Below are 12,439 nucleotides of genomic sequence, written 5' to 3'. Positions count from 1 at the left end.
TGGTGGTGCCTGCTTGTAACTTCAGTGCTGGTACACAGTGACAGGAGACAGGAGAATCTATCCCTGGGGCTCATTGGCTAGCCAGCCTCCCCTGACTAGCAGGCTCCAGGTCTGAGTGAGAGATCCTGTCTCAGGCAAAGTGGATGGCTCCTGAGGAAGAATTTCTGAGACTGACTTCTGGTCTCTACACACACAAACGTGTGTGCAGATATTATTCCAAGAACACATATACACACATGTAAACATACACTCAAATACATATAGACAGACACACACACATACATACAGATATGCATGTGGACATACTCCACAAATACGCACATATGCACATCCACACAAACATATATATATATATATGTATGTATTATACATATATATATATACACACACAGACACACACGTATATGCATGTGCACATTCAAAAACACATACATATATACATACATTTGTATACACACATACATACGCAATACACAAACACATATATGTACATACACACATATACACACAGATAAATATATTCACACATACATATGTGCACACAAGCAGACACATATATGCATAATCCTACACATGTTCACATATATATAATATATACTAACACATATGTACATATATCCGTATGTATATATACATGTACATACATATACATATATACAATACATACCAACACATATGTATATGTGCATATATACATACATGTACATAGTATACATATATACACATACAGATCTATACATACAGAGACTCATTTATTATACATTATATTATTATTATTATACATTAATACCATGTTATAATGTATACATATATAGTATACATTATATACACCATGCAGATGGGCACAGATGTAGTTATAGACAAACACACAAGTATATCTCACTCCAGGCCCCAGCTAGGATTCTGTCAGCTCGTCTCCACCCTGCACTGGGGTACCCAAGTTAAAGGGGCTGTAGGTTAAAGCATTAACCAAGGCTGGTTTCAAGGAGGACAGGAGCAGGTGAGATAGGCCAGAGAAGGACCCTAAGCTTGGCATAGAGCAGCACAGCCTACTCTGTCCTATGAGTTGTCTGTGGTCAAGCCTGAACTAGAGGTGACTGCACAAGCTAGAGGGACAAGCTGGTGTGGCCCCTCCCCTCCCACCTGATGGCTTCATGGCTTCTTGACCTCACCTTGGCTTCATCCATCTGAGAATCGAAAGCCAGCCCTCGCCTTGGCGCTGGGCCTAAATATATCACACAGTCATTAGATGGTAACACCGAAGGGCTCACAAATGTTCCCTTATCAGCCTTGGCCTGGGCAGGCAGTGAGAGGGCCCTAGGGACCGACCAGGCTCTTTGGAAGCTATACTGAGCCTGACCCACCCAGGGAAGGGAGGGTGGTCCTTAGGGAAGAGGCCAGCATCTATGTTATGATAGTCTCAACTGGTCCCCAAGGACTTACCAGTGGACCCCTCTAGGCCTCAGCTGTTCTAGGACCAAACTCCAGAGTAAAGGGCTAGGTTAGGGGATCTCAGCAGTTCTTCCTGCCTGGACAATCTATATGCAATTCTGTAGGGCTCCCAAAAGAGAAGGGCCATCCTCAGACCTACATGGGAACTTCCCCCAAGGCAAGGACGTATATTTGTGTGGCTGATGGATCACTTTTATCCTTCTTCTCCCTGGGTGAAATCCTTCTGTATTAGTCAGGGGAACAGAACCAAGAGAATGAATATATATCGAAGTTCAATTCATCAGATTGGTTTGCAGGATAAGGTCTGTGTATCCTAACTATAATGTTCGTTGTACACGGTGAAACCGAGAAGCAAGTGTTCAGTGCACAAGGCTGGGTACCTCAGCAGTCCCAGGCTAGTACTCAAAGTCTAGGGGATTGAGGGAAAAATACCCGGTGTTCAATCTACTTGGAAGCCAGAAGGTGCTGGTCTCTGTCAGTGAAGAACCACCACCTCCCGCAGGAGCAGCAACTGCAACAGCGTTAGTGTAGAGAAACTTGCCAGCAAGAGTGAAGGCAAACAGGAAAGACTGCAGCTTCCTTCTTCCACCTCCTTTTATGTGGGATGCCACCCATGGCTAGCACGGGTCTTCCCACTTCAAGTAACCTGTTCAAGGGAACCCCCTCACGCAGGTGCCTAGCAGGTTGCCCTTTATTTGATTCTAGATTCAGTGGTGCTGACAAGCGTGATTAGCATGGACCCTTCCCTTCGTCTCGCTTCACGTTCCCCTCCCCCACATTCCTTTTCTTGCTGGGTGTTGCCCATTCATTTCTGGGAGTCAAGAAGCGCCTGTTCCTGTTGTGCCAGGCACTGTGCTAGCCAGAGCCCAGCAGGCAAAGGCTGCACTCTGCAGCACCACCAGCCCTTTCCTCAGAGGAGGAGCATGCTCGGTCCCACAGGGGCCACTGACCTCCATCTTGTGCCTCCACCGAAGGACTCCATGACATGCTACCAGTTTTTCCTCAGACACAGAAACAGTGCTGATATCTGGTGATAGCCCCAATGCTGGTTCGTCCTTGGGACGTAGGGATGGAAGGAAGGAATTTTCCCAACCCTCCCTTCTCCACCCCTGGAAGGGGAGAACAAAGGCATTAGAAGAGCTATGGTTGCCTCTCTCCTGGAACGTCCTGGCTCCTTTCCTTCTGGAACAACCCTCTTGAGGTTAGAGGAGGTCACTCAGAAGCCACAGGCATCAGGTACAAAGTGAGCTTTGTTCTGTTCCAAGCTGTGAGCCTTGGGTGAACTGTTGGTGGTGCCTCAGTTTCCCCATCTATCCATTGGGTTTGTTGTAAGGATGGCCCCTCTGTCAGTCAGGGAGAGATGCTGGTAATGGCTGTTGGCATGAGGAATGGCTCAGGCCAAAGAGCCCCCAGGGTTTAGCCTTACCTACACTGAGAAGCTTAACCCGGCTCTGAACCTGGCTGGGATCCTGGTGTTGGACGGGGTCTGTCTGCACACAGACTCTCGGATCATCGCTATGGAGACACTGAGCGGAAACCTGTTCAGGAGGCACTGCCCCGAGTGCAGGCAGCCCAGAGCCCTCACAAATGGCATCTTTATGAATAGCCACATTTTCTGGTTAACTAAGGTCTTAATTCTCTGGGTATAAACATATTTTTCATTTCATTCATTTGGGATAGAAATATATTATTCATCTATCTGCCTTCCGGAACTGGATATACGGAACACGCATTAGCGTCTCATGAAAATTCAGGTTTATTATAAAGAACGTAGAATTTAATAGATTTCATAGAATCTGGGAGCTTTAAAAAAGAACCTCAGAAAATATTGAGCAGAAAGGCATTAAAACGCGTATTTTTAGCTGCAGTCTCTATTCACATACGATCTTAGAGAGGCGCCTGAGAAGAAAGCAGATGTAAGTGAGCCCCAAGGTCAGCTCAGGCTTTTCCCGACTGGCAGGTGGGGGCAAGCCACAGCTAGCCAGACCTACAGCTTCAGCCTAGGAAGGGGCCAGGGTTCATGTCAAGAGCAGTGCCCTATGCAGACGGCCTGCTGAATATGCAAGACAGAAGAAAGGAGAGGGAAGGAAGGCCCAGATATGCTTTAGCCTGCCCTGTGGACTGCAGCCATATCCAGGGTGAAGCAGAAGCTGATAGCCCCAGCCACAAGAACCTTCTAGAAGGGCTGAGTTCCCAGTGTACCCTGATAGCCGTCTGTGGCCGTTGACCACCTTGCTGAACAGCATGGACTGTGGACCATTTGGTTGGGCCACAGGAAGTCTTTAGAAGTGAGTGACACAGCATGGTTGCCCGGGGCCCACTCGTTCCTGACATGGCAGTGACAGCCTCATCTTCTACTTCCACAGGCAACAGACAATGACGTGGGCACTTTTGGGGAAGTCAACTACTTCTTCAGTGATGACCCCGACAGGTAAGTTCCTGCCCCAACCCTTTGGCCGCAGCCTCTGGTGACTCACAGAGTCCTACAAACTGCCCTATGTTCAGGAAAGCTCCAGGAATCAGAATACTAGAGCAAGGGTTCCCAACCTTCTTCATTCTGCTGTGACCCTTTAATATAGCTACCGTGTTGTGGTAACCCCTGACCTTAAAATTATTTTCATTGTTACTTCATAACTGTAAGCTTTGCCACTGTTATGAATCATGATGAAGATATGTAACGATATGCAGGGTACCTGACATGTTGGTCTGGGGGTCGCGACCCACAGGTTGAGAACCACTGATAGGAAACGAGCCTGTCAGTCTGGATCTTACTAGAATCAGTTCGCTACGCCCCTGAGCTCTCTGGTATAGGGTTTCTTTCTTCAGGAGTGGAGAATGGGACATCTGTGAGGCTCAGGAGTTCTAACAATACTCCTGCTACCAGCAGCCACAGAGGACATTTGAGGCCTGACTCAGTCACTCACCATGCATCAGTCTGGGTCCTGGATCATCCCTTCCTACTGATAAGGAACACCATTCTCTGCTCTCTCATTGCATCCATCTGACAGGAAATTCAAGCTCAGGGAAGCTAAGCTACCTACAGAATGCACACAGCCAGGAGACAATAGGACCTGGCCTCTGTACGTGGCCTTTACCACCAGACACATGGCCTCTACTTCTAGGAGGTGGAACTCAGCAAGCAGCAGCTACTAGGTAGATTCCTTGCCAGCCTCCGGCTGCCTCTCTCCTCATCAGTTCCCCACAACCAAGGGGAGGTCTGTGAAGTTAACACGATCAAAGACCTTGTTGAATTCAGAGGGCAGGTCTGCTGCTAAGAATGAGTAGCCTAGGCCTGGGGAGATGACTCAGTCAGGAAAATGTTTACCCTGACAGGATAAAGACCTGAGTTTGGTCCCAAGAACCCATGTTTTAAAAAGAAAAAATATCAGCTAGGCATGAGTTTGTAATCCCAGGGAAGGGCGAGACCGGAAGATGCCCCGGGGCTCACAGGACAGATGGCCTGACCAAATCAGTGAGAGACCCTGTCACCAAAAACAAGGTAAATGTCATGGTATCTGAGGGATGACATCTAAAGTTGAGCCCTGGTTTCCATACACATGTGCAAACAAGTGTACCTGTGGGCATGTGTAGGTGTGTGCACGCACACATGCACGCACACAGACACAGACACAGACACAGACACACAGACACACACACACACACACACACACCACACACACTGCATAGCCCTGTGCATTTGGGACTGACTGAAGTAGTCTGGCTGTGAGCTTGCAGACACAGCCCACACAGTCTACAAGTGATCAGGAAGAGTCTAGGACTCTGTCGGGTGCACCGCAGGACACTCTGTGACTGATACCGCAACGGTAGGAAGAGGCATAGCAGTGGCTGGGCGCACAGGGTGGTGTAGCTCTCAGGGACCTGGTCATCTAGCTCTCTCCTCTCTTCCCATCTCTGGACCTAGGGCTCCCCCGCCCCTCAAGCTGCGGCCTTCCAGACTTGAATGTGGGTATCTACTGAAGAGGCAGAACATACACTACATGGTCCGGCCGGCTAACGTGGGTTTCTAGAGGGCACATTTAGAGGGACCAGTTGACGGTTGGTCTCACCCACAATACCTCTACCATCCTCTTCCCAAAGGCTTGATCCCTCCAGCAACTGATAAGGTCAGCTTCAAGAGAGGACCCAGAACCCTTCTCCAACTATCAGAGAGCAGAGTTCGTATCCCAGATTCTCTATTCAAACACACCCCTGGGCTGAAGTGCCTGCTCACACAGAGGGGCCTGTCACATAGTCCTCAGCCCCTGCAGGAGCTCATCCACAGCTTGCTTTGACCCTGGCATCCTCTCCTCCTCCCTGCCCAACACAGGTTCTCACTGGACAAGGACACAGGCCTCATCATGCTTATAGCCCGGCTGGACTATGAGCTTATCCAGCGTTTCACCTTGACTGTCATTGCCCGGGATGGTGGCGGTGAGGAGACCACAGGCCGGGTCCGGATCAATGTGCTGGATGTCAACGACAATGTGCCCACCTTCCAGAAGGATGCCTACGTGGGTGCTCTGAGGGAGAATGAGCCATCTGTCACACAGCTGGTGCGGCTCAGGGTAAGGCGAAGGGCCCTAAACTTGTCATCTCTTTCCCTGAGTTATTGCAGGAGGTGCTAAACTTCATCTACATGCCTGGTGCTCCTCTGAGCATCACCTCCTGCCCCTAGAGACTCAGAGGGACACCTTCAGAGTGTCTACCTCAACCCAGATATCAGGCCATTTATCATAAGAACACTCAGGTTCCTTAAAAGGCCATAGAGTGGTAGAAGTCCTGTCACAAGACCATCAGACTGTCCAGAGGGGAGGTAAATTGGCTCAATAGGAAAGGGCTGCCATTTAAACATGACGACCTGAGTTTAGTCCTGAACACACCTGTAAAAACTCATGGGCTAGAGAGATGCCTGTGCAGTTAAGAGCGCTGTCTGCTCTTCCAAAGGACCTGAGTTCAATTCCCAGCAACCACATGGTGGCTCACAACCATCTGTAATGGGATCCGATGCCCTCTTCTGGTGCGTCTGAAGACAGCTACAGTATATTTGTATACATAAAATAAAGCAATAAGTCTTTAAAAAAAAATAAGCTAACTCACACCCTCACACCTATAATCCCAGTGCTGAGGTGGGGAAGCAGGAGGACCTGTGTGAGCCAACAGACAAGATCCAGTGGCAATGAGAAAGACTCTCTCTGAAAAGATAAGGCGAAGATCGATGAATAAGACATCTGATATCAACCTCTGGACCCCCACACATGCAATTCACACAGGTGCACATGCATCTGCACATATGTGTGCATATACACTTGAGCATGTCCACGGAGACAACAAAAGGGAACGCAGGAGAGAGATGGGTAGGATGGCATAGCCTGTGGGGAGGGAGCAGGGCTCACCTGAAGTGGAGACTCTGTTCTTCAAGGGTTTCCCTGAAGCAAGTCCCTAGTGCACAGCAGAGATCTCCAACCAGGGACTTCATGTCCCCTCACCTCTCACCTATGCCCACGTCCAAAGTGACAGGACCCAGGGCCTCCCCTTGGAGCTTGTTTCTGAAACTAGAGATGAAGGCAATGGTGGGCACAGGGTGCACAAAAGGTGGGACTGTGTGACACCCACCCTGGCATGGTTTCCTCAGAGACCCCGCTCTTCCCTTTGACTTGGCCCCAGCAAGCTGGGAAGTCCTGGAGGCTCTGTAGAATCAGAGACACTCTGGAGAGAGGCTAGTTCATACCTCGAGCCAGAGGAGGGAAGATCCCTGGCCCCTTCCAGATGCCTGCTTCCTCTGCCTTGCTACATGCTACATGCTACATGCTACATGCTACATGTGTCTAACAGGGATCTGTTGCTGCGCCAAGCCACGTGTGCTCCTGCACTGGTGAGCCATAGGTCCTGCACAGAGAAGGCCAATGGGCTGGTTGCAAGCAGCAGTTAAGAAATCACAGTGGGCGTGAGGGCATGAGCGGGATGCACAAGGGCCCATGTCTTGGTCTGTTTTTTTTTTTTTTTTTTTGTTTTTTTTTTTTTGTTGCTAGAACACAACGGCTGAGGCTGCCTACTTTATAACGAAAATGAAGTAGGCTGTGTGTGTCAGTCAAGTCGCCCTCTGATGAGCACTCCTTGGTTCTCTCACCATGATATAGACAGCATCATGAGTAGAACAGAGGAGGAGGCTCACACAGCTCCATAGGAAGCAAAACAGAGTCAGTCAATGCTTTTTCTGTAGCGATTTGATCTTGAGGAAACTAACCAGGATCCCTCAAAAACTAAATTAATCCATGCTGGTGACAGAGCCTCCAGAGACGTAACCACTTCACACTAGACCCTGCCTCTTAAAAGTTCCACTATCCCTTACTACCACACTCCTGAGGACCAATCCATCACCGTATGGACCCTTGGGGACAAACTGACTCCCAACCATGGTGGGCTTATCTCTAGGGAGGCACTATGTCCTGAGGTGTTGGGATCTGAGACCAAGAATATGGATCGGTGACATGCCAGGTATCTTCTCAGGGGGAGGGGGGCAGCCCCACTTTCAACCTGGCCTCTCCACTTTCCAGCCCACCCCTGTGCCCACAAGTGGACGGAACAGAGTTATTCTGGGAGCCAGAGAGTGGGTTCCTGTGGAGAAACAAGAGGGTCCCCGAGGTCCTGGGCCACGAGGTAGCCTAAGCACATCACCCAAAGAAGACCTGAGAGGAGCTGGGCTGCCTCTCTGCCACCCTCGCCTGTCCCCAGGTCCATGGTGGACTCGCCGGGCCTTGACTGCCCTGTTTCTTCCAGGCAACAGATGAAGACTCCCCTCCCAACAACCTGATCACCTACAGCATCGTCAACGCGTCCGCCTTCGGCAGCTACTTTGACATCAGTGTGTATGAAGGCTATGGAGGTATGTGGCGGGGGACCCAGTAGGGAAGAGAGTTGGTGGGACCCTAACAGTCATGACACCCTCCAGGGGTGGGGGCACCCTCCCTCTCCCATACTCGACGAACTCTTCTGGAAGCTGCCAGGCCCCCTGTGGCTAGAATAAGATGTGGCCGGAGATCATCTCTCCCCAAGGCCAATAGCTGTCTCACGCCAGCCAGACCTCTCTTTGGGTCTGAGGCCCACAGCCAGCCCTGTGGGTACAGCCTGAAGCCTGAGGTGACTGGAGCTGATGAAGGGAGCAGTATGAATGGACCTCACTGTCCTCCGGGCAGCGCAGTGTGGCTACCTCCTAGTCTTCACAGGCTGCAGCCTTTTCTGGAGGGCAGAATCTCCATCTAATGAAATAGGAGACAGTGAAGGAGTCCTTTCCCAGCAGCCATGGTCTGTGGAGTTCAGGAGAACAATGACAAAGTCACCTTGTTACCACCATAGTGGCCGGTTGGTGGGCGAGCACAGAGCCAGGCACTGCCAGTCAGTAAACCAAGTGAAAGGCCTGGGGGTGAGAGAGCTTGCCACGCTCTGTCTGTTAGGAAACTCTGTAGCTAGGTGGCTGAACTCTGCTTATTAAGGTCCTTGGTCCTCCTCTTCCAGTGATCAGTGTGAGCCGCCCACTGGATTATGAACAGATACCCAATGGGCTGATATACCTAACCGTCATGGCCAAGGATGCTGGCAACCCTCCGCTCTACAGCACCGTCCCTGTCACCATTGAGGTGTTTGTAAGTATCCAGGCCACTGGCTTTACTCTCCCAGAGTGGTGAATGCTTCTCAGAGTACCAGAGGCCTCTCCTCGGCTTAGTGGTAAAGACCTGTCTCCTCACCATTGAAACTACCTCAAATCATGCTCCCTGAGCACCACACCATTGCTTTGGCTGCCAAGCCACCAGCCTGCATGAGCAGAGAGACCCAGGACCCAGAGCTCGGTGAGAGGTGCATGACCCTGCTTTGGCTCCATGCAAAGCCTTGGGTGTCTTCTGGAAAGCAAGGTCTGGGAGAGAAAGAGGGAGATGGCGGAGGATCCCTTCCTCGGAAGCCACGTTCCATGATGGGAAGCTCATCATTCCTCTTCCTGTCTCTCTTTGTACCCCTCTTCCCTCTTCCTGCCTCTCTCTGGTCTGAAGATGGAAAGGGGCCTGAACACAGCCTGCCGCCTGTCTGACATGAATATCAAATACACCTTAGTGCTTTCCTGTCTGAAATTATCAGTCTCCGAATCCATCTCCGCACTGGCTCATTTGCCATGCGCCGCTCCCCCAGCCACGCTGGGGGCGGGGGGACGTAGAGCCTAGTCTGACAGCAAGGCCCACAGGTCTTTTCCTCCAGGACCCCCACACACACACCTGAGCACACACCGGCATGTCCCCTCCCTAGTTGCAACGGAGGGTGAATGAATGTCAGTAGGAGTTAGGATTAAATGGCGCCGGCAGCTGGGACATACTAGGGGCAGGGGTGGGTGGGGGTGGAACACAGCTCAGGAATGTCCCCAGAACAGGCTTGCAGCTGGCCTTCCTAGCAGCCAGCTTCAGGCAGCCCTTGGGATAGGCCCACAGGAGTCCTTTACTTAGCCTGAGACTGGGACCCGCTTCCAAGCAGACAGGTCCAGGACAGGAGGCCCCTTCTTCCTCATTCACTAGGGCGGAGTGATAAGGGGTCTACATGATGCCTAAGGAAGCATGCAGGGGACAATGGGAGTGGGGATGCTGGGGTGGGGTAAAGGAGCCTATGCAGAGATAGGGACAGCTTGGGGATGCTTAGAGGGTGAGAAGAAGAGACTCATGGGAGTCCAAAAACACTGAACTACCTCTTCCTGCTTTAACATATCAGGGTATCCCCAAGAGCCAGAACATGCCCAGTGTCTAGTGCTTATCACATGACCCGCCCCTGACCACACCCCTCAGCCTAGCCTTGGTTTCCCTATCCTGACCACAATCCCTAACCCTGCCCTCCTCAGAGCCACACATTGCCTCTTGACCCAGCCAAGCCTCCCTCCAACCCCCGCCCTCCTCCATTCTATCTGCATTTGAGGCACATGAAGTCTAGCACTTTGGAGAGTCAGCATAGTGCTAGTACCACAGCCCCAGGGGATGTAGAACAAAAGAGGAGGAGCTCAGTGCTTCTTGGGGTTCTTCCTGGGGGCATGCGGCTCAGGACCTGCCTCCGTTACCCACTCTGAACCTCAGTTTTCTCATCTGCGAATGGGGACCGTTACGGTGCCTACCCCATAACTACCACACAAAGGGCTTGAGAGCACACAGGCAGTTGCCCTGGCGTCTGTGATGACATGTGTCCTGCCAACAACAGCATGCCCAGCCTGACCTTTCGCCAATGAGGGCTCTGGAGGGGGGAGAGGCTGAGCAGGACTCTCTAGGCTTTGGGACAAGGAACTAGGAAGGGTAGGGTGAGGGAGGGGTGGGGAGCACATTCTGGTTTCACTCAGCTGCTTTGGTAAAACACTGAACAAATGCAACCCTCATTATGGAGGAAAGGGTCTAGTTGGCTCAGGTCAGTCAGGGCAGGCACTGAAACAGAAACTTGAAGTAGAAGCCATGGAGGAACACTCTTTGCAGCTGGTCCCCTGACTCACTTAGGGTTCATGGGCACTTAGCTTTCTTATATAGCCAAGGCCCTCCTGCCTAGGGCTGGTGCCGCCCACAGTGGGCTGGGCCACATCAATCAATGATCAAGACAATTCCTCAGACAGGGCCGCAGGCCAGTGTATTGACTACGACTCCATCAGATGACTCTAGGGTGTGCCAAGTTGACATTTGACACTTGTTAGGACAGGGGGGTTTAGGGAGACAGGTTGAAGTGGTCCACCCTGGCCTAGACAGGTCATATGGACAGTAAAACTCACCGGTTCCACATGGAGCCAGGAGCTTCCTGTAGCATAGTCCCATCTAAGCCCTTGATGATGGAGTAAGCAGAGCCAGATGACAGAGCTGGGATGGAACCCACACCCAAGGAGCATCTGATCAGACACTTTTCTCTCCATAGTCATAGACCTGGAAAATGGGGACACCCTCACCCACATGTGACTGAGCCCAGTACTCTTCAGAGTCCCCACCCCTGCCCTGTGAATAGGATTAACTGAGCCAGGGATGTCTTATCAGTAAAGTGTGGTTCTTATGGCTATAACCTGGGAAGCTGAAGCAGGAATACATTCATGAGTTCGAGATCAGCCTGGGCTACAGGCAAATCTAAACTATACTGGGTAACAAATTGATGCCCTATCTCAATAAACCAAAATAAAGTGTAGTTCTCACCTAGTGGGCCCCAATTAGGGCCAAGACTCTGCACCCGTGTCAAGTCCTGCTGGGGTTGACAGTGGACTATTGCTGTTTCCTGTTAAGGGGCCACACTGGGCACAACCAGGCTGTCTACAACCTGCCCTTGGGACACTGAAATCCAGACTATAATCTGCCCTCTGTGACTCAGTGGAAAAAGAGACCTGACAGGGCCTCTTCTTTGCCTCAGCTCCCTCTAGGGGACCAGAGCAAACAAGACCAAGGACTGAGCTGTCCTTTTCCCAATGTAAATGAAGTGGGGTAAATAGCCTTTCTGCCCAGATACCAGGCAGGAGACACTCCGTGTGTGCGTGTGGGGGGGGGGGGGGAATGATTACAAGCTCCACCAATCTCCAGTTAGGTAAGCTAGCCATCCCCGGACAAGCAGAAGGGTCCCCATTGTCACATCCTCCTGGCGCTGTCAGCAGGGAGAGCCCCTGGGGGTCTGCACTTCCCCTGAGTCTAGCCCAGCCATCAGGCAGCAGGAGGAGCCAACAACAAAGACAGGTGCCACCGTGGCTCTCAGAGAACGTCAGCTCAGCTCCCTAGCAGGGCATTTGGACAACATAGTCACTCGTGTCTAAGGACCACACTTGAAAAGGTCACCGCCTTCGGGTTGATTTCGCACGTGGGTGATTTTTAAGTAGCTGTCACTCTGCTTAGCGGCCTCCTCTCTTGGCCGAAAGGATTTTTCTCTTGCCTTAAAAAAAAAAAAAAAAAAAAAACAGACACCGCTTTCATTGAATAATTGGCAGAAGTCTTCCCACGCAGGCTGGCGTGGG

At 51.0% G+C, this 12,439-nt stretch overlaps 1 protein-coding gene across 2 annotated transcripts in view; it reads left to right on the top strand.

The window, feature by feature from the left end:
* Nucleotides 1-12,439, top strand: part of Cdh23 (cadherin-related 23) — a 382,621-nt gene that overhangs the window by 244,630 nt on the left and 125,552 nt on the right. For both annotated transcript variants that reach the window (XM_087596750.1, NM_053644.2), the window contains 4 exon segments: nt 3,819-3,883; nt 5,780-6,017; nt 8,230-8,335; nt 8,965-9,092. In XM_087596750.1, the coding sequence (XP_087452876.1) occupies nt 3,819-3,883; nt 5,780-6,017; nt 8,230-8,335; nt 8,965-9,092 (537 nt within the window).

Source organism: Rattus norvegicus, chromosome 20, assembly GCF_021556685.1.
Source record: "Rattus norvegicus strain SHRSP/BbbUtx chromosome 20, alternate assembly SHRSP_T2T, whole genome shotgun sequence".
Taxonomy (NCBI): domain Eukaryota; kingdom Metazoa; phylum Chordata; class Mammalia; order Rodentia; family Muridae; genus Rattus; species Rattus norvegicus.
The sequence above is the reverse complement of the archived record's forward strand: the minus strand, read 5'-3'. Positions and strand labels throughout refer to the sequence as shown.